The sequence below is a fragment of the Strigops habroptila genome, chromosome 15, assembly GCF_004027225.2.
Source record: "Strigops habroptila isolate Jane chromosome 15, bStrHab1.2.pri, whole genome shotgun sequence".
NCBI lineage: Eukaryota > Metazoa > Chordata > Aves > Psittaciformes > Psittacidae > Strigops > Strigops habroptila.
The window spans coordinates 9,604,357-9,627,696 of NC_044291.2; the positions used below are offsets into that span (position 1 = coordinate 9,604,357).

Genomic DNA, 23,340 nt, shown 5'->3' on the forward strand with positions numbered 1-23,340 from the left:
ACATATGAAGAGGACACACTGTACAGCAGGCAGAGGCTCATTTAATCCGAATTATGGAGTCAACATGCTTTTAATTACATCTTTAACCAGGTACTCAGAGGTTTCTGTCATACAATTGTGGCCCAAGATTAGGGGTTATCTTTATACCACACTTTCAGTGACACTTACAGATTTCCACATCTCCCTGTCACTTCCCTGCCTTTGCTTTCATTATAATTCCAGAAGAATCAGCAGAGGAGAAAGGCTGCTTGCTCTTTATTTTAAAACAGGTGTCATCTCTTCCGTAGCATTTGCAATGCAAATGTGTCCACATTTGGTAACAGATGAGACTTGGGTCAATCCACTTAGACTGCTCAACCTAGGAGCTAAGCCCACTCAACCCAGGAGCTAAGCGCATTCATCTGCCCGGTGTGGACATGGGTTCACAAATAACTCCAGAAAGTCAGAAAATCCCATTTTCCAAGAGTTATGCAAAACTCTGTATAATCTAGTGTCAGTAGGAAGCTCAACAACTTGTCATTTCAGATTGTTCATATTGCCGTAATCTGTGATGGCATCTGCGTACCTCCTTCAGAAATTTGTAGCTTTCTTATCACCCACTGAGGAACACAAATATGTGAGAGGAAATAGCTCAAAACTAACAGCAATGAAAAATGCTCAGGTGAAAGCTTTTTGTGTGGTTTTCCAAAGTGCAGACAGTGCCATCCTGAAGCTTAACCCACTGATACTTATGACGTATATGGCAAAGTATTGGAAAATAAAATACAACCTGAACAACAGGGGTTTTGTGAAAGAGGACAGTAATGAGGATCACACACAAGCTTAGGAAACTAGTGACTATTTGTCACTAAATCAACTTTGTTTTATTGAAACAGGAATGTGGGATATTGCCAAGAGTCTCAGATACAGGAGCCACTAGCTGACTCTGTCACTAGGACATGGATGGCATAATGTCCTTGAGTGAAACTGTACCCTATGGAAGTCATTTGCCAATGACCCTTTCTCTATGCAAAGAATAACCTCCAGCAGAAATTTCTCTTTATTTTCTACAGTGCTCTCTGGGCCTTTTGGCTAGAGAATATAATTACAATCCTCTCTGCTTTCAGAAGTTCTTTCCGTTCTCTGGTGCCTTCTCATCTGGTTCATTCAGACATACCCAGTTACCTCCATTGCTCAATAAAGCCCACCAGCATCCTGCTGAGCAGTGTGGTCAATGCCTGTGCTATGACGTTTATTCTCCTCAGCCTCCCCCCCACATTGCTCCAGCCAAGGACTTCAAACCACTATGCAAAATAGAATTTAAAAGCTTCTCTCTGTGAAGACGACACCATCATCCTTACCACTAAGCAAAGAGAACCCCAATGCACAAAGCTGCACTTTTAATAGAAGACAGACATTTAGGTTGGAACTAGACAATCTTAAGGTCCTTTCCAAGTGTAACTATTTTATGATTCTATATAATATTCATTTTTTGCCCCAAGCAACAAGAGGCTTTCCAGAGAGCCAGGCAGAGGTCTCCAGCTTTTGGTCACCAAACACATTTGAATCCAGCACAAAGGAACACGAGCCTGCAGGCTTCTAGAGTTTTGCTTTAAATCACATGTATTGTTTTGGCCAATGTGGGCTGACTTCACGGTGGAAGGAGGAAGATGCATCCCTGAAGAACCACACTCAGCCCTGGCTCTGGTGCTCACTTTAAATCATACATCGGATAAGTATGGCCACGAAGCTCTCCATGACATAGCCTCTGGTCCAATGAATAGCTTTGATCGGTTCTTGATCACGACCATTATTCTTAGACTGAAGGAACACCATAGTGTATGACAGCCTCACCCATGACCCTCTCTTGTAGCAGCATATCTGCCAGTCCTCAAACAAAACTATATTGCTGCTTCCATCCTCCTGTCTCCAGCATGTGCTTTCAGGACAAGGAACCTTGACAAAACAATAAAACTGTGCAAGAATCTGTTCTTTGGAAAACATTTTTCCTTCTCTAGTAACTTAAGAGAAAAAGCAAAGGTGCAGCACTGAAGGGCTTTTACCACTCAGAAGCATTAACTCCTTTCTCTTTTCCCATGCTGCCAAGAGGTAGAAATAAATCTAGACCTTTATAGATCTATGTAATCTTGATCGCGTGGATGGGGTAAGAAGAAACTGTGTGCAAAATGAGGTGGCAAAGTCTAAGAGCTTGCAAACCATTAAGATGATTCAGGTTGTTAATTCCAGATCAGATTTTCACAGATGCTGGGGACGTTCCAGCTAGGCTTCAAACCTGGCAGCCTGAGCTCTACAATGGCCCAAACCCAAAACTCATATGCAACAAACACCAAATCCTTGGCTGACCCCTGAGGTTTGAACATCAAGAGACCAGTGTGTCCCCAAAATCCAGACATTGGCTTAAACAGCCGGAGATTTCAAACAAACGCCATGACCAAAAATAACCCAAAGCAACAAAACAAAATCCTGAGATCTTTTCACTGCTTCTTGCCTGAGCTTCCTCTTTCTCCATGCTGCTCAGCTACACCAAATGCACTATGAAACCTTTGATGTCCAGCTCCAGCACTGAAATATTTACACGAGCATCAATGGGATCCTGGTGGGCTTTCAACATGATGCAGGGGTAAGCATTGGGTACACAGGGTCAAGTCAGTATAATGACAGGGAGCTCACTTAACTCTTGGGTCTAGATTCAGAGTCATAGAATCCTGTGATGGTTTAGGTGGGAAGAGACCTTAAAGCTTATCCAGTTCCAATCCCCTGCCACGGGCAGGGACACCTTCCACTAGAGCAGGTTGCTCCAAGCCCCTGTGTCCAACCTGGCCTTGAACACTGCCAGGGATGGGGCAGCCACAGCTTCTCTGGGCACCCTGTGCCAGCACCTCACCACCCTCATAGGGAAGAATCATCTCAATGATTCTTCACCAGCTTATCCCCCATATATGACTATACAGTCTTCTAGAAATACCCCACTGCAAGGAAAGGACAGGGTAGGAAATGTGTGTAGGAGGACAATGTACAGTGTGATGTATCACCCCATCTTCTCTTTTTCAGCTACATCATCCCACAGTGCTAACTCCAACACATCTTCCTTTCAAGGTGGAGACAAGCAAGTTATTAGGTGTCTTACCCTGATAAGACGCCCAGCACCAAGTTGAGCATGAAGAAAGAGCCAATGATGATGAGAGGGATGAAGTAAAGCCAGTTCCAGGTATTTCCTGCAGCATCGTTTGTCTGGAATCAAAGAAAAGGGACAAAATAAAACAGATATTAATTCACATCAGAAACAAAGTACTATATGGAAACTGCAGGGCAGAGTGCAGGGGAGATTCCCCTCACATTTCCAGAGGGCTGTCCACCACTGATGTCTGTTCTGTTACATTCACCAGCTGAAATGCCAGAAAAAGAACTGGTGAACCAAGGTGGCTGTCCCACCGTCCACACTATAATTTGTCGTCTGCTCCAGTGAGAAGATTCCTCTAATCCCACAGTTCCAGGCTGCTCCTGCTGCAGAGCTGAAACATGCTTTGAAGCAACCTACCTTTGGTCAGACTTTGGACACCAACCTCCTCCCTTCCCACCTCAACTCTGCCTTCCCATGCACTGTGCATCAGTGTCATACTCACATCTGAACTGAGACCCACAACTAAGGGATGCAACCGTGGTCCTGCATTAATCTGTGCTGCAATTAAGGCAGTGTGGCTTCGTGCCCAGAGTCTGTGCACATACACAGAGCAGAAGACAAGAAGTCTGCAAGGAAAGGAGGCATCTTCAGAGTGATTGCAATTCCACATCTGCTGACTCAGCACTTTGGGCTTCTGTCATCAAACCCTGTCTGAGGCTCCCTGAGTAAGCAGCAGCCTCGATGGAGGGGAAGGAAAGGCGGTTTAGTTTATGACAAAGTTTCTGCATTCATCAACCACAAGGGAGCTCTTTAAGGAAGTGCTGAAATGTAAAATGCCACGTTGCCATTTACTGAAGCTGAGTACTGAGGAAAATGCAAATTCTCCTCTTGTGAGTGAAGAATGCAGCAATTTGAGAATCTGCTGTTGGGCGGAAGGGAGGGGAAAAGGGAAGCAAAAAGAGAAGACAAGACCCAAAGACATTCTCCTCCTCCTTCCTCCTTCTGCAGAAAGTAAAGAATAGCAGGAACACAGAGCTCACCTAACTGCCCCATCACAGAGGCTGGCACAGACTGCAGAGAAGAGCTCTCAGACACCAGCTTGCAAAAAAATGCATTAATTCTAACTGCTGTTGGTGCCTTTTACTTATTATCTAGAGTGCTTTTGGGCCATTATTCCCAACCATATTTGCAAGCGTAATTTTGCTTCCAGAAGGATTCACAGAAAGAAGTGCTTTAAATGGGCTTTGTTTCAGCCAAGCACGCACTTGATGCCACCTCAAAAAGAGTGGAAGTCAGCTAATAAACAAGCAAAACCAACATGTGATGTGGGTGACCGATGTCATAGCATTACTTACAGGTTATAACGTTTATAGCACAGATGCAAGTAAATAATTTCTGTGACATCTTTCAATATTGTGCATATCTGCACCAATTCTTCCTCAAGGAACACACTCCAGATCAGACACACTACAGGCATTGCTCCAAACAGCAAAAAATCTACAGAAATATCTATGTCAGTTGATCAGTGACTCACCTGAGAGGAGTAGGGAACCAACCTCATCACAAACCACCCCTGCTAAAGGCAAAACCAGCGTGACAGACAAATGAATCTGAAGGGAAAACAGGCTGGGAAGTGGGAACAGAAAGACAGAGAAAACTCTGCACAGCACAACCTCTCATTATGGTTTTTTAATGCCTTTTTGCGATACCTGTCATCCCACCCAAGCTGTGCTACTTCTGCGTTCTCTGTTTTGTCTTTCAATTCCCCTCTCTCTGCCTTTAGCTATATTCCTTTCCTTGTTCTCCTGCACCACATCCCTGTGGACAGATTCGGAGGAAACAAGGATGTTGTCCTCGGTGCCTTTTTCTCCAACACATGGGAAAAGTGCCTGGTTCAGCTCCAGCCTCTCTCCCGGGACTACCAGAGCAAAAGCCATGTTTTTAGATTTAGAAGCTGTTCTTCAATTCCCATTTTGTTGCCAGCGGTGGCAGCTCTCACGTCTCCGCTTGGAGAAAGCACATCCCGATCTGCGAGGCTGGGATCTGCCATCAGCCAGGCAAGGGGGGCTGGAGAACCAACCCACAAGGAAGAGGAAGGGAACAGATGGGAAAAGGGAAACCACATAAACATGCAAAGAGAGTGCAGCGGGTTCATTGCTGCCAAATGATCATTTATCGTTTATTTATTCATTTGAAGCCCAAACTTGGCGACAGTTCCACAATTCCATGCCACGATCAAAGCCCTTAGAAATTAAATGTGCTGAAATACAACTAATTAACCACCCTCCTCTCAGCAATTGCTAGACTATTTTATGCTCAGGGCAAGGAAGGGCCTCGCTCTGTTTGCTCTGCCTCACACACAGGGATCCAGGACAAACCAGAGGGCAAAACACCAGGCGACAGGGTTGACAGAAAAGCTCTCCTGATAAAGCAGAGCCTTCCCGGATGTGCAGCATCTTTCCCAGTGTTCCCAAGCGTGCTCAAACCCCATCACAGTTTATGGCACAGGCTCTGCCATGGTGAGATGCTTTAATGAATCAAACCTGTTTGCTGCCAGGAAAACTGAACTCCTCTCCTCCAGGGAAAGCCTGGATTCTCACAGGCACCTCTGGCTGTGCTGAGCAGAGGCTGCAGCTCTCTGCCCACAGAGCCACTGAGGCTTGGGCCATGGCCTGGCTCCAGGCTTGCTCATTAAGCAGGATGAGCCAAGAGATCAAATCAATGTCTATGTGCAGCATGTTACACTGCTGTAACGCCTGGCTGACTGTCAATGCAACTTGATCCTAAACACAGGAAAGAAGGAGAAATGAAACACTTGTCATGATGTGCCAGAATTCCATCCGGATGCAGTAAGGGCTTATGGGAGAGCTCTCTCACTGCCCAGGAGTCGAGGAACCCACTGGTCAGTAACAGACACAGGCTCTTCAGAAGCACTCCCTGAACAAACAGCGCCCACATGGAGCCTCCAGGAGTGTCCCAGCCACCGGCATCGAACACCTCATGTCCCTTGAACTTGGCAGCACAAGACTCCCCCAGGCAAGGTGTGCACAGAGAGAAACTGAGGCATGGAAAGTCTAAGGGATGCATCTGGGATCGCGATGGAGACCCAGAGATCAGTATGGTACCTCAGGCACCTAAAGCCCTTATGAACTGTCCAGCCCCCGAAGTGCTCTTCCCAGCAAGCCCAGGAGCCACGGCTCCCTCTGCCTAACCTCTGCTCAGCTCCAAGCTGCTTCCACCCCTGCCCCAGCACTTGTGCCAAGATGCATCCACTGTGCCTATTCACAGCTGGGGCCTCCCTTTCCCTTCTTGAGAGTTGGAACTAGATGAACTCTAAGGTCCCTTCTAACCCAAACCATTCTATGATTTTGGTTTTGGAGGTGTTTTCTTGCTAAAAGCCTAGATCCCCAACTGCATCCTTCCAGCCTTTTCCATGTGACTGCTTCATCATCCACCCTGGATACCCCTGCTCAGCAGGAGCACCCAGGTCACAGCTGGGTGCCAAAGGACAAAACCTTATATGCTGACACTCTGCACAGTTGCCTTTAAGCACCTTCATGCAGCACCAAGCACATTGCCAGCATCCCCAGGCAGTGACAGCACAGCCACCTCTCGGCAGACACAAAGACAGGGAAGTGAACGTTGTCATCTATAACAAACGCAGAAGCTAAAAGGCTCCTGTCACACAGGGAGATTAATGCCCTGAGGTCCCAATATAGCCCAAGAGAACGGAGTGTACTCCAGCAAAGCACGAGATACTTTCTACAACCAAACCTTTTGTGACTTGTCCAACACCAGAGAAAGGCCAGTATTAATTCTCGCTTCAGTCTCTCGGACACAGGGAGCTCTTAGGCCACTGCTTCATTATGTTAACAAGATGGCAGCTGCTTCAAATTATTAATTCATTTAAAGATATGTTTTGAAACAATTGGCTTGAAAGCAGCCTACTGCTGCTTGCAGTGTGCTGCAGAGACCAGAAATGCCTTTATATTACCTTTCATCTTCCCCGGCCATGGCCCATGTTCCCAGCGCCTGGGGGGAGGCAGAGCCCTTGTGCCTGACTGCCCTAAAATGAGTTTCTCTGTTGCTGGAGCCTCTTGCAGCTCTGCTCCAGCCACCCTATCCCCTCAACCATTAAGTGGTCAGTGGAGCCCTCCCTGCTCCAGCATCCTTCTCCCAGCTCATCCCCATCCTGGCAGCACCACGTCGGCTCTCCCAGGACCCTGCCTACTTCTAGCTCAGTGTTCCCAACATTGGGCATCATCAGGGAGCCTCACAGCCTGCCAGCCTCACGGCAAAATCCCACACGCTGCTGACTTCAAACAGGGCTGATCAAAGGGAGCAGGAGCTGGTTTGGTAGGGGAAGGAGCATGTGAATACTCCACAGCACTTCCTTGCCAGGGAGGCTTCCATCAGCAGTGGGGAGATACTGTAGTGGGTTAACTATGACAGCCCCTGCAGAAGAAGCCCCAGCAGCCCCCCACAAGGGAAGCCTGGGCAGCTTCTTTCTTGATCATGGTTTGCATCAGTGATGAGCTCCTGGTTCTGGAATCCCAAAATAACAAGCACACAATCAAGTGGAATTTGGTTTACACAAGCAAGTGACTGCCTCTGGTCAATGCTTGGCAAATCAGGTTTCAGGGGATTTCCGGGTTGCAAATTAGAGCAAGTCAAACACAGAATAATCCCCAAAATCCTGCCACCTCTCTTTTCCCTAAGCAGACAGGTCAGCTGTCCATGACCTTACACCCTCCTCCAGCTTCTGCAATACGACCTACCACATACCCGGGCATGAGTGCCACCAAGCAGTGGCCAGCAAACTGGCATACTAAGGCCATGCCCCAGTGGTGAAGCTGAGACCTGGTGGATCTGCAATCCAAAGATGACAGCTTCTCCTAGCTGGTGCACACAGAAGACCTGCAACCTCTCTGCAATGCCCACAACCCCCTTCAGCACACACCAAGGGCCAAGCGAGCCAGGCGGTGACACCACCTGTTTAAATAACTTCTTCAAATTGCCTATTAAATACTGCCAAACATGGTTAAATCCTCTTGAGCAACACAAAAGCAACAACAAAGACCTTTGCCATAGGAAAAGGTTGCATGGCAGGCAGCAGGGACTGGATATCCCAATTGGAGACTGTTGTGCTGCAAAAACATTTCACCTTTCAGGTCCTGATTTCCAGGTTTCTGATAAAAACACCATCATTCTCTTTGCCCTTCTCCAAAAATCATCACTCTCTCCACTTGCAGTCCCTTTATTCCTGTACTGGGAGGAAGAGAGCGCTCAGGGATGTCCACACACAAGGCTACACCAGATCAGCTCTATCACCACAGACCCACATGTGAACACATGGACTTTATGGTAAATATATCATTAATATGATTATACAGACTTCCTGATGACTTCAGCTTGCATAGGGTAGGATGTCAGTGCAGGCCACCTGCCCATGCAAGGGGGACTAACCCACCATGGCAGACCCCTTTCTGTATCCACTCCTCTATGGGTGCAGTCAGCACAATGCAAACTCCTTCCTGCTCACAGCTGGAGCTAAGGAAGCATACCTCAAGCTTCATGGCTCAGAGTTGAATTCCCTTAAGCTACTGCTGTGGGTGACAGCCACCTCTCAAAGACAGTAGCTGTGCAGCAGCCTTCACCAGAGCTCCTCTGCCAGTGCTTAAAGGCAGCCAAAATGCCTTTATAGGTGTTCTTCTGTTAACTTTGGAGCTTTAAATGAGACCTTAAGAGCAGCATCTACAGAAAGGTAAAGCCACAGACCATCCCACCACGTACCAGCACCAACCTGAGTAACAAATCCCAGAACAAGGTCTAGGCTGGTCCTGCCAGCAGATCTCCAGCTAGGCTTCCCTGGCTGTGCAAAGATGCTGCTTTGGGCTCTCAAGCTGTTAGAAACCCATTTAGTATTACTCCACTTTTTTTACGAGTAGAGGAACAAATGAACTCTCTTTGCCTCTGAACAAGGAGCCATTCTGCTGCCCACATTCTTCTGTCATCCAGTTTTGACAGGAGTAGCAACCCTGAGGCGATTGCCCCAGCTCTCCAAGGAAGAAATTCTGCCACCACTTTGTCCATCAATGTGAAAAACAAGCAATTAATGGGCTAACACATAATCCTTTGGAAATGTTTCCAGAGTGGGGTTCAATAAAGCAGCGATATAATCTGACAGATCTGGCCAAAGCTGAACCACCACAGCCCATTAGCTCTTTACTATGTTTTTAATCAAAATGTGTAGCACACCTAGAGTTTACTCACTTTAATCTAATCAGTGGCAGGGCCTGACTTATTTGGGGCAATTAAAGTGTAATATTCCCTTGGATAAGTGCTTTTGCATTGAGGAAAACTCTGAGCTGTCTTGGAGAGCTGAACTCTATTTACCCTTCATCTGATTTTTCGCTATTTGCTCCTCACTACTCCTGTTAATTAGCAACGCTATTTCTGTTTGATTTATTTCTGTCTGTTCCTATTCTTAGGATTAAGTGAACATAGAAATTAATAAGAACAAACCCAAAAATAATAAAAGCATGTACAATGAGCACATGGAGCCTTACCCAGCACATTTTCTCTTGGCACTAACTCCATAGAACCACAGAATGGTTTGCTTTGGAAGGGATTTTAAAGCTCCTCTGGTTCCAACCCCTGCCATGGGCAGGGACACCTTCCACTAGAGCAGGTTGCTCCAAGCCCTTGTGTCCAACGTGGCCTTGAACACTGCCAGGGATGGGGCACAACTCTGCTCCCACTGAGCTCTTCATCAGAGACAGACAGACCTTGCATGAGAAGGTGTACAGGCAAAACCCCAAATTTGCTGAGAAAAGCCATTCCAAGTTCAATCTGTGGAATCAACGATGACCTAACTAGTCACAAAGTAGTCACAGACTCAAATGACATTTAAACCAGCCACTTCTCTGGGATGCTACACAGTCCACATTACCGTCGTATCCCAAAGGGTTGATCTTCACTTCTGGGAATTACGAAGTGCTTTCATAGATGGAGAATGAGGTATAGCAGCTGCATATGAACTTCATAGCTTCAAGTCCAAATCTAACTCACATCTAATGTCCTTGAATGCATAGCTGTGGTCAAGCATAGGCTTTGCCCATTCTAGTTAAGAAATACTCATTATTTGCACTGTATTTGTAAGCAAAATCCCTGCTGGAAAGTCTGGACCTCGTTCTGCTGAAAGCCCTGGAGAAAATACCTCCGCTCCAAAATCCAACCTGGTGGAGTGTGGCCCAGTGTATTGTCATATTAGAGCATGAGACACTTGGCTTCCCCTTAAGAAGGTAATCTCAAATCTAAAATCCAGCAGGACATTGAATAGCTTTGTTGTATTTCAGGTTTCACTTTAAACAAAGAAGACCACAAAAGGTAACCAGAGGGATTACTTCTTAAAACAGCAACCTTCAGAAATAAGTCCATGGGTCTAGGAGATAATGAGGGGCCTCAGTATCCCATCCATAATATCGAGGTAAGAGCTGAGTACAGCATCTTTCTCACATCCCTGAGAAAGTCATGCCTGAACATCTCATTCAATAGAGCTGTGAAATATTTGTCTCTGTTATGGTAATTCAGTTACCAAAAGGTTTCAAAAATTACTACTTTTCAAAAATATTCAGTTTTTTCCTTTTTTTCCTTTTTTTACCCCACATCTCTTTGGATCAACTGAAAACAGAAGAATGGGAAAAAAAAAACCCAGAAACAAAAACCCTAATAAATTTTTATCTTTTAAGTTTTCTATAGCTATTTTCACCCAGAAACACCACCAAGCCCTGCACTGAGGAGGTCTTTACTGCTATCCCCAACTTTACAGAAGGTTAAACTGGGTCGCAGCCAGGTGAAAGGAGAGTTGCTTCCACATTTCCCAGCAGACTAGCAAGAGAAGTCCCATCTCTCAAGTCCTGACCCATTGTGCTGGTTTATACAAAACACCAGAATCTGAAAGAAAAAAAAAAGGCCTTTTATTTTTTCCTCCCAGTTTCAGTTTAAATACAAACTTGGTGCAAAGTCAGTTCAATAACTTTGGTTATTGACTTTCAGATGTTACAGTCCATTTGCAGAGAGCATCTGTTGTTCAGCTCTGCAGGGATAAGGCAGACGGGGATAGGGCAGTGCTGGTGATTGACCCTTCTGAACCAAATTAAATCGGCAGAGAGGTGCATTTCCAGTTGATGCTCAGGGCTTGTACCCCCCACAGGATGGAGATGACAGAGCACCTGCCTGGTGTGCTCATCTGTGTGAAGGATAAAGCAAAAATGGGCTGCTTAATTAAAACAGTGGTCAGCCCAAGTTACACTCCCACACATGCTATGTACATCAAAACCGGATTTGATCTGGGTTCAGATACCTCCCATGAGCATCCCTCCATCTGGGATCAGTGGGTTCAGGTTGTTAGAACAGGTTGTACGGAGAGAATCGTTGAATCAGACTGGTTTGTGTTGGAAGGGAGCTTAAAGCTCATTCAGTCCCAACCCCCTGCCACAGGCAGGGACACCTTCCACTAGAGCAGGTTGCTCCAAGCCCTGTCCAACCTGGCCTTGAACACTGCCAGGGATGGGGCAGCCACAGCTTCTCTGGGCACCCTGTGCCAGCGCTCCACCACCCTTACAGGGAAGAACCTCTGCCTTATATCTAAAGGGTGAATTAAAGAGGGAGTGAATTAAAATGGAAGAGCCCCAGCCCAAGCAAGCTGCAGGGAAATTTGGAGTCAGGCTTCAACCCTTGTGGTTATCTCTGCTCATGTGTGCTTTGAGGAAAACTTGTCTAGAGGCTTCCACCTGCGGTTGTGGGATGGACAGGATCTCAGGAAGCCTTAAGGTCCATATGAGGTCCAGCTAACAACTCAAGACTGGAAGGTCTCCTGATCTTCTCCTGCAGCCTTGTAACTGCATTCCGTGTCTTTATGGTAGGTCTCAATTGGGGTTTGGATGCTAGGAGATATTTCATAGCAAAGGATGTGTTCTCTGGGGGGCCCTTTGGGATGGATTACCTGTTGTCTTGAGGCCGGTAGTTGCAACAAAAGCATCCAGAGAGCCCACTGGCCTCTGCACTCTTCACATCAAACCTTGGCCAGAGACAACCAATTTCCAGGTTTACACCTGCTCAGACTGAACCCTCTGGGCATTATAAACTCCTGGCACATTTACACTCAAACCACTGTTTCTGGTAAGATCCTCTCTCTTTACAAAAGGACTTTGAGTTATTCCACAATTCCATTTTACCTCCAGAATAGAGCTTGGTCCACTTCACTGTTGTAGCAACAGTCCACCTTGTTCAAATCCCCCAGTTACTCCTCAGATCCACCCATAACTCCTGGTTCACAAGTTGGCGTCAGCTGAAAAAGATCTGAAAATCCTTCCAGTCTCTCGACACGAAAATCAATGATGTTTTGAACTGGAGATAGTCTTTCTGCCCCCAAAGAGAGGTCACTTGCATCCAGGCCCACAGCCACTTGCTGTTCAGAGGAGCAGAACACAGAGCTGTTCACTACCAGGATCAAAATCAAATCCAGAGTGTTTCGTATCCTGCAAACCAAACTGATCTGCAACCACACACATCCAGCCTATACTGAAGACTCTACGAGCATTGGCAGCACCAGCTATGGGTGAGGGGTGAGACACCAGGCCTGGCATTAGCTCTTAGCCCCTTAGAGCAAGAGCCTAGCCAAATCCGAACAAGCTTGGGGCGCTAACAATAAAGCACCTTTTGGTGGTGGTGCTGTTGGAAGCTGCATAAAAGCCTGTCCAGGGCAGGAGAATACAAAAGGCAGCAGCCACAATGCAGAAGCATCCAATGCAACAGCAACTCATACCCGAGCAGAAGGCAAGAGGGATTAGTGTGACTTAAGAAAATCACCTTAAAAGCATAACTTAATTTGCATTCATTTATCAACTTATATTCTCAGAAACCACTGTCTTACTGTCACTGGCTTTAACATCACACCAGCCACAATAATTTGGAAAGGCGTTTCATTTCTACCTCTAAACATCACTACAGCAGGAAGCACTGTGGTGGTCCTGCCTGCCCAGGCCTTCACATCAGGCAGCGGTGCCCATCACACCATGCAGCCACACAGCTCTAAGGAGTCCTGCCCCATGTCCTGCCAGAGAAACCACGATTCTCCGGACTGAGCCAGTGCCCTGCAGAGGTGATAATGCATATCTTGCTGCTTTTCCACAGAGCTGGCTATACTCTGCCCTGACATGGCCATGCTGCTTCTATCCAACCCCAGAGCTATCCCTCTCTGCCTGCTCATCCTCACACCCTGTGGGGATGCCCAGACACACAGAGGTCCCAAAACAACAGCCAAAGCACATTTGAAACTCACACACACAATGCTCAGGCAGCAAGTGTGATGCACATGCCTTATCCTTCCCCAGCAGACACACAGGTACCCTAAACATAAGATAAAGCTCATCCACCCTCATCACAAACCAGAATTATGTGCACTCTCTGTTCTGGGAAGAGAAATCAGTTCATATACTGGGCAGTAAAAACAGAGAGCGGAAGAGCTCAAGAGAAATCTTCACAACATCAAACAAGAGGGCAAAGCTCCCACCATTTCCTATGGGGCAGGAAGTCCAGGTGGAAACCTCAAGCAGAAGAGATTATTGCTTAAAAAATAAATACATACAAAAGGAAACTAAATGCATACACCTACATAATTAGCCCATTGGGTTTTAATACTTTAGGATTCACATTTTCATAGAATCACAGAATCGTTTGGGTTGGAAAGGACCTTATGATCATCTAGCTCCCACCCTCCTGCCATGGGCAGGGATGCCTCACACTAGACCATGTCACTCAAGGCTCTGTCCAGCCTGGCCTTGAGCACTGCCAGAGATGGAGCATTTACCACTTCTCTGGGCAAACTGTGCCAGGGCCTCACCACCCTCACAGTAAGTCAGGTTCTAACCTGAACTTCCCCTGTTTAAGTTTGAACCTGTTACCCCTTGTCCTATCGCTACAGTCCCCAGCTTTTCTTTCAAATGATAAAAGTAAGAAAGTCTCAGATAAGAAAGGAGGTGTAATTCTCTTGAGCACATAAATCCAGGATCCAGGCTTTCAGAGGAAAGCATCTAAATGCATAAAATCAACCCAAATACCAGAAGACACTCAGTATAATCCTAGGAGCTAGCAGCGTTTTAATTTGCTACAATACTTCTAGCCCTGTATGAACATGTTTTAAGTAGTTGTTGCATACAATAATAATGCTAATTCAGCCAAGTTTAAATAGAAGCAAATCCATCTCTTTGTTTCCTCCTTTCTCCAGCTTTACAGAGCTGCTGAGATGGAAAAAAGCAAAACCACTGATGTTTTCTGCCTTGATGCAAAGCCTTATGGCACCAATAAATCAATACATAAATATGCTAACAGATTTCTTAATAAAAAATTCATTCTTTCCCCAGCTACTGTGCACTCACTCAGCTATTTTATTCATGAGCCTGCCTGGCACTGTGAAAGCTCTTTCACTGTCAAAAATCACAGGTTGGCCAAGGGACTCTACCCATATTCTTAAGCTTTATTTTTGTCATCTCTCCTCCTCTTTCTTTTATTTTTAAACAGCTGTAGAGTTTAATTATGAGTGTAAACTTGGTCTAGACAATTCCTATTGGAAACAGGTAATGTATGTTCACGGTAAGGAAGGTCAGACCCATGGTGAAGGTACTCAGGAGAAAGCACCACCCCAGCAACCACACAGCCAGGCACCCTGTGAACACCACTGGGGCAGGTACAGCACTGAAGCTGCCTGGAACAGGCATTTTACATGTATGAGCACCTTCTGCAAGGTCACATAGCAAGTTAATTGCACAATGGTGAGCAGAGCCCAGAAAGACCAAAGCTGTAACCAGAGGCGTCCAAATCATAGAACCATAGAATCAATCAGGTTAGAAAAGTCCTTCAAAATCATCAAGTCCAACCGTTCCCCAGCACTGCCAAGGCCATCACTAACCCATGGCACTGAGGGCCTCGGCTACATGGTTTGTGAAAGCTTCCAGGAATGGCGACTCCAGCACTGCCCTGGGCAGCCTGTTCCAATGCCTGAGCACCCTTTGGGGAAGGAATTGTTCCTCAGCTCCATCCAAACCTCCCCTGGCACAGCTTGAGGACGTTTCCTCTTGTCCCACCACTTGTTCCTTGGGAGCAGAGACCAGCCCCCTCCTGGCTCCATCCTCCTATCAGGTAGTTGTAGAGAGCAATAAGGTCTGCCCTGAGCTTTCTCTTCTTCAGACTCAAAAACCTCAGAACCTTTGAGCAACCCCAAAACTTTTGAGTTCGAGTCTTTATCTGAAATCTTTAGCTGAGACAGCAGACCAAGGCACTGCCTTGCTGATGACCACAGTGCTCAGCCCACCAGTGCCACGGGGGCATCCACATCAGGCCAGACTCATTTACCGAAACGTCCTCAAAAACAACGTCTAACAAAGGGCAAACATACTCTACCTGCATTCAATATTCATCACAAATCTAAAAGCCAAATAGCTAGTAAAACCATGTAATTCACATAGTTTCACCTAAATATGAGGCAAACTGAGATGCAGAGGGGGCAGCCAATTCAGCCAGCAAAACTCCAAGATACAATATGATTCAAACCAGCACCAGAGGTACTTCACATAGTTATCTTCAGGTTTCTCTTCTCTGAACACACAACTGAGTTCTGTTGTCCAAGAAGGGGGAGAGAGCACTGCCAGGTCCCAAGGCAAGGTTAGCACAGAAGCTGGGATTGGGTGGTGCGGGGTTTGAGGGAGGGTTGCTGCTTGAAAAACAGGCACTGCTTCTAAGTTTTAAATTCTTGGAAGGCAAGAGTGATTTACATGTCATTCATTGCTTGAGAAGACTCGTGTGTAAATCAAGTTACACTTAGAATAAATTCAGTGCTCTCTTGATGTCTTTTCTTCCATTGCAAAGCCAACCAGCAAGGCTTCAGGTATCTGCTATCTTTCACTGAAGAGCCAAAGCTATTCCCAAATGTACTCCTAAAGTCATAAGGAGGGAGAAATACACACACTTATATATACACACAGACTCATGCATTTAGAGCTCTGTTCAGTTTGGTTGCTCATGGATACATGTGATATTTAGACATGGGTGCATTCAGACCAAAAGTCAAGTTTTGTTGGTCTAACAAGTAGATGTAGAATAAACCTGTGGCCTGCAGCCACAGTCAGCAGGACAGAACCAGTCACATGGACCAATTCCCAGACCACTGAAACTATCCAATAGCCAATCACCTCCCGACTTGCAACATAGGAAATTGTGGGTCAGTGCCATAAATCATTGTAGATAATGACAGTTCTAAGAATAATCCACAGGCTTCCTCATCGTCTTAAATGCAGATCTAGATTCTTCCTGGTTTTCCCTCTAAGCATTGCTTTCAATAGCTTCTCAAGAAATTTTCCACAGCAGAAAATTTTCCAATGAATTGAAGTCTTGATTCTATTGTATAAAATTATAACAAGAGGCATGCTTCATGCAGAGGATTGGAATAGAATGTCTGTCTATTTAGATTTCGCCACCTTCTCATTTTGTCTTCTAATAAGACTACCTCCAGCAGTACAGCTCCTCCTCTAGTTAATTATAAGCAGAAAACATCCCTGTAAATACATCTACAGCTCACAGAACTAGCTGGAGCTGAGACCTTAGTCATGCAAACTCTAAAGCACGGCAAACCCCCAAGTCCAACAGTCCTTTCATAGAATCCCAAACTGGTTTGGGCTGGAAGGGACCTTAAAGCTCCCTTCCCCAGCCACAGACAGGGACACCTTCCACTAGAGCAGGTTGCTCCAAGCCCCTGTGTCCAACCTGGCCTTGAACACTGCCAGGGATGGGGCAGCCACAGCTTCTCTGGGCACCCCGTGCCAGCGCCTCAGCACCCTCACAGTAAAGAGCTTCTGCCTAATAGCTCGTCTCAGTCTCCCCTCTGGCAGGTTAAAGCCATTCCCCTTGTCCTGTCCCTCCAGGCCCTTGTCCAAAGCCCCTCTCCAGGTTTCCTGGAGCCCCTTTAGGCACTGGAGCTGCTCTAAGGTCTCCCCTTCAGGAGCCTTCTCTTCTCCAGGCTGCCCCAGCCCAGCTCTCTCAGCCTGGCTCCAGAGCAGAGCTGCTCCAGCCCTCACAGCAGCTCCGTGGCCTCTTCTGGCCTGGCTCCCACAGCTCCACGTCCTTCTTGCGCTGGGTCCCCAAAGTTGGAAACAGTCCTTTGTCAGTGCAAACCCTACTTCTCAGAACAGGAGTCCAAAGCTATTTTATCACCACAATTTTTCTGTTTCAGGAAAAACAACAAAAAAAAACCTAAACCAAAAACAGTTGGTCATGATCCTCTCAGCTCCATCTAAAGATGCTTCACAAGGTTTTATAAAGACATTTTAAATAGAAAAGGACAGTTTGCTACAGGAAAAAAAAAAAAAAACCTCAAAAAAAAACCTCATAACCACAAGCCCTGCCAAATTGTTCCAAATTTGAATGAAAACTGTCTGAAATTCCAAATTTAACTGTGAAAATATTTACTACAGTGTAAATTCATCATGTCTGCAGAAAATTGAGACTGGCTCAGAGCTGCACTGCGTATTCAAAGTGTCTAATGACAAACAACATAAGGTTTTGCCTCAGGCCATGCTAATAAACAAACTACCCTAAAATAAGCAAATACACTCAACTTCTTCCCTTGTGTTGATGAGCAGGTGACTTAACTGTTATTAAAACACAGTATCAAATGCTTCAAATTACTCCTGCACTGTTTAGGAAACATCTGGTCAAAACAATGGGAACTACCCACATTTTTTGTAGAAACATAGAATGGTTTGGGTTGGAAAGGACCTTGAAACCATCTAGTTCCAAACCCCCCTGAATCCCCTCCTTCAACCTGCTGCTTATGCTTTGGGGGTGCAGCCCAGCACACAAGGGGATTCTGGGCTCAAGCGCACACTGCAGCTGGGTCATGGGGAGCTTCTCGTCACCCAACACCCCCAAGTCCTTCTCCTCAAGCTGCTCTGGATCACTTCACCCAACCTGTGGCTGTGCCTGGGATTGCCCTGACCCAGGTGCAGGACCTTGCACTTGGTCTTGTTGAACTTCATGAGGTTGGCATTGGCCAATGTCTCAAGTGGGATATACAAGAGATGTAAAATCAAAGTTTATTAAGTGTTCAAGGCCAGGTTGGACAGAGCTTGGAGCAATCTGCTCTAGTGGAAGGTGTCCCTGGCCGCTGCAGGGGATTGGACTAGAAGATCTTTAAAGGTCCCTTCCAACACAAACCATTCCTTGACTCTATAAAAAGAAGGAAGGTCATCAGTGCTGACCCTGAAGGTAGGCAAAGGAGAACAGCAGCACCTTCTCCCAAAAAGCAGCTTCAACTTGCACCTTGTTGCAGACCCTCATGACGTACACCAACAGACTGACCACAGATTACCTCTAACCCCAGAAGACTCTTCCCTGTCTTCTCTGCTGCTGACACAACACAGGGAACAGCCCTGATAGCACCCATCTGTGGAGTTCCCTAATCCCAGCACTCTCGGAGATGCCTTGCACCCACACACAAGCATCCTGCTCATCCCATCACCAACTGGCCTAGACCAAAACCACACCAATGCAGTATTATGCCTCTTACAGCAGCCTGCCTTCATCCCTCTCCTTCCACGTTCTTTCCACAGGGTATGTGATCTATAGATTAAAGAGCAAAGGCTTTCTCTCCCACAACCAGCTGCTTCTGTCAGAGAACCTCAGCCACAGGTATTCTGGGTTACCGTAGGAACTCAGAGAACAAGTAAAGTCTTCACTTTTGGTTTCCTTAGAAGCATTCTGTTATTCTCTTCCACTCCAACCACAGATGTAGCAGTCATGGCATAAGCATACTCCTGAAAGCATGCAGCTGCCTTTTTCATCCTGTGGAGGAAAGCAATTGCTGGGCATGTAAGAGAGCTGCTTGTACCCTTGATGCTATCATGTTGTCAAGCTGGAAGTGAATTTCTTCAGCTGGAGTTTTCACTTCTTGGCAAGCACTCATGATTAAGCTGCTGTTTGGAGAGATTTTCATTTCTTTTCAGAGAGCAATTGCTCTGCTGAAGGGGCTCTTTGAGTTTGGATGATATATGTCATTCTCGTGCTGTATATCTTAAATGTCTCCTATTAAACCTGGAGGTGGCCACCCCACAGTCATTTTGAATATACCTTCACTGAGACATTAAATAAAATGCAGAAGCCTCAGTGAGGCACTTAAACTCTTTCTCAGCTTTACACATCTGCTCAAGAGCTTTTCTGAACAGGGTGATATGCTGAATCAGGGATGAAATGTCCCAGTCCCTTTAGCCTTAGAGAGAACATCCATGCGGGCACAGGGTCAGACAGTCCGTGTTTCCAGACAGATGGAGACCCCAGCATGTTCAGAGACATGCATCGCACCCATCTTGGCATCTAAATGTTTAAAAGCCGTTCTAACCCTAAATATGCTGCACATTTTCTATCACAGTATCTTTGGATTTCTGCAAAACTTTCCAGACAAGGAAGCATGCAAAGCCTGCCATGCAGGAACACTGCATGCCTAAAAAATCCGGGAGTTCAGCCGTTTGGCAAGCAGGTCCTATGGATCTCCAAAATCCAAGCGGAAAGCATGAATAAATGGATATTAGCCAAGGCAGAATTTGGACTGATATAAGACTGTTGTTCTGACAGCTCATCATTCCACACAGGGTCTGTCAGTTGTACAGATTCCTTCATTTACCATGTGCTGTCCTTTCACAGGGGCCAGCAGAGCAGTTCAGCCAGGCAGGGAAATTTGGGCTGCTTGTTCAGGGATCTCCAAGGGATTTTTCAGCTGAATCTCAGGTCTGCTGAGATACACACCAATTGATTATACCACTATATTATATATATATATCTGACAAGGTATCATTAGGAGCACATACTCCAAAACCTGGTGTGAGGCTTCCCTCTAGGGAAATCGAAGATGAGAAATCCAGTCCATCTTCTTAAGAGCAAGATGCTCGGGACGGTTTTGGCATGGAGCTCTAGCTTTGACCAAAAGATTCATTTTTCTACATAGTACTAAATCTCCCTGCCATTCAAGCAAAACACATGCTGTAACAGCATAATGGGATGAAACAGGCTTAAAATCAGCAGGAAACATGGGTGAAATCCACAATTCTATAATCAGCTGGAAGAAGGTCTATACATCAACCCATTCAAGACCTCAGAAGAGGTAGAAATGGGGCATAGGTGATGCACGGGCCACGTGCAGGCTCTGTCTGTTGGGATGGGTTTCATACATGGGGAGGCTCTACCCAGATTTTCCAACATGGTTTCGAAATCAAGTTAATGGTTTGGCTGCTCTGTTCTGTGCTCTTCTTCGAGAGCTTGCTCAACCCTATGTCAGTCCCTGCCTTCTGAGTACTGACTCTAGGAAAGCATCAATCCAGAGCGTAGGCTCTTCCCTTCTTCCCCAGGTATTCACTATCGCACCAATCCTCACTCAAAGCTGCTGCCAGGCTTTTGGCCTACTCCTAACCCTGCCATTGCTGCCCAACTTTCCTGTAAGCAATTGATGATACTGGAACACAAGAAATCACCATTAGCCTGACAGCAGCAGCGAGATACTGACAATTATCTGTCACCTGTGTGTCTGATTCCTATTAGCAAATTAAAGCCATCCTAACTCAATAGTGAATGCAATTTAACACTAACAACATTAGGAGGTTTCTCTTCTTTATGAAACTGCAAGGAGGAAGAGAGCACGATTACATCCACACAGCTCCTCAGCACAGCACAGCAGCTCAGCTCCCATCTCCATCATTAATCCATGATACCAGCATATTACACACGCAGTGCTGGCTCCGGAACGCAGTGCCTGGTCCCAGGCATCTCCCTTGGCTCTCCACGCGTTTCCAAGAGCAAACACGATGTGACAGGAAGAGTTCAGAGCTGATGAACATCAGGTCCCAAGGGTAATCTTTCCCCAAGACAGAGCTATGGGAAACTTTACACTATGTATATATGACCCAGCTGTTAGCAGATGCTGTGTGCTTTTGGCTCTGAGATGCTCTAAAAAGCCAAGAAGCCAGAACAGGTTCTTTGTGATAGACAAGGCTGTAGTGGCACATTTCTTCACACAGCTCTAAGCATTATTTGCTTTATCATTGTTACTTCTTTTCATCTGTCTGGTCCTCACTTCCCCTACTGTGCTGCATTATCAGACCTCCAACTGGGCTATGCCCGCCTCTTTGAAGACCCAGGTAAACCTTGAGGCCCTGGCCACGTGCTGTGTTCCCAGAAAGCATTTCAGCTCATGCTCAATTCTTTACTATGAGGGTGGTGAGGTGCTGGCACAGCGTGCCCAGAGAAGCTGTGGCTGCCCCATCCCTGGCAGTGTTCAAGGCCAGGTTGGACACAGGGGCTTGGAGCAACCTGCTCTAGTGGAAGGTGTCCCTGCCCGTGGCAGGGGATTGGAACTGGATGAGCTTCAAGGTCCCTTCCAACACAAACCACTCTGAATTCTACGCAACACAATAACAGAAAACCTAAGTGAAATGAGAGCACCCTTGTTTTCATGCTGCTATTGTGCAGCTATTGATGCCAAGCATGGTGTCAGTCCCCAATCTGTTTTGAAGGTACTGCTTTCCTCCAATCCTGAGTCCTGACACCCACAATCAACTGAAGCAACGCTTGCCCCTTGGATGCAACAGAGTTTGCAGTGTAAAAGAAAGAAACCATATCAGAAATGTGTCGTGTGATTCAGAGTGGCAAAACAAAACCTTTCCTTGTCCTTCTCCTTCCTGTCAACATAATGTAAGGAAAGCACTTCAGCCAATTTCCCCCCCTTTTCCTGTCTGCTCACAGTTTTGCTGGTTAAGCAGTTTTGTTCCTCAATATGTTGATTCAGAACAAGGAGAGCCAATACACACACAAACATAAAAAGTGATCATAGGAGACTGAACTCATCCTAAACCCCTTCAGCCACTAACACCAGAGGCTGCCAGCCTCAGGACACACAAATATCACTGCAAACAAAACCTCATTCATGCTCATCCATCTCAGTATCTAGCAATTATGGACTTGTGCCTTAGTGGACTGGCTTCAGGTCACACCTAACAGACTGCAGACAACAGCACATTGGTTGTATTAGGAAGATGAGCAATTTCGAAGCCACCTTAACAGAGTCCCACAGGCTTTGCTATTGCATTTAGTGCTGTACCAAGGCAGGCGTGATAGTCACATTAGGAAAGCCAAGAGCATAACCTCACAGGAAATCAGAGTCATAAGCAAATGGACAGCAAAACGCAGCTGAAATCACCTTTAAGCCTTAACTGGCAGGTTTAAGAGGTGCTTGAAAGGGGAGGAAGAGTGGGGAGGGGCTCTTGAGCCTGGGAGGAATCTCACAAGCAGGCAGCAAGCCAAGAGGAACCTTAACCCAAGACTCTGAGATGAAGGGATGCTGCTTTGTGTAATTTATTCCCGTTCTGCTTTATGTTGTGCATTCACCTGCACCCTTCCCTCTACCTTTCTGGAGTGTTTTGCACATAAAACCATCTCATGGTCCAGGCAGCCAGTGCTACTCACATCCAACCTCCTCCTGTGAACATCACTTTGGATTCCTCAACTCATGTTTGCAACTGAGGAAGACTAAGTGTCAGTGGTTTGATCTTTGTAGATAAATGCTCCCAGAAAGACTTTGTGGGCTCAAACAACCATGTAAAAAGATTCTCTTCTACAAGCTCCAACACATCCACCATCCCACCAACAAAACTACCTCTGGGTTGTGCTGGAAATGGAACAACAATTACATCCAAACTTTCCATTGCTGTATCTGTATAAGAAACAAGAAATTCAAAGACACAAAGGGGAATGAAAAATAGCAAATGAATCATAAGCTATTGTAAATTCAGGGAGGGTAAAGTTCTAGGTGGGATCCAATTTTGGGTAGATTTACATTTTATTTGAACTGTTCATTCCTACTTACAAGCATATTAGGTTAGGCCCAGTCCACAGTCTTGAAATACCCACCGGACACTAATATTTGTCAGCAGAAAATAGAAGAAACATGAAAATCTCTTGCCATTAAGATCAAAAGAGAATGAGTGCATACTTTGACATTTCTCCTTTCCTTCAAGGAGTCCCTGTTTTGCAAAGCAAATTCCACCATGTAACTTTGAACTCCTGTAAAGAAAAGATAAAAGGTGAAAACCCAGCTCTTTGAAAGTCAACATCAAGACTTC

The 23,340-nt window shown here is 46.0% G+C and overlaps 1 protein-coding gene across 19 annotated transcripts in view; it reads right to left on the bottom strand.

Annotated features, from left to right (window-relative positions):
- CACNA1B (calcium voltage-gated channel subunit alpha1 B) overlaps positions 1–23,340 on the bottom strand; it is a 310,494-nt gene that overhangs the window by 171,165 nt on the left and 115,989 nt on the right. For all 19 annotated transcript variants that reach the window (XM_030507166.1, XM_030507165.1, XM_030507161.1 and 16 more), the window contains exon 7: positions 3,128–3,231. In XM_030507166.1, the coding sequence (XP_030363026.1) occupies positions 3,128–3,231 (104 nt within the window). The remainder of the gene's footprint in view (positions 1–3,127; positions 3,232–23,340) is intronic.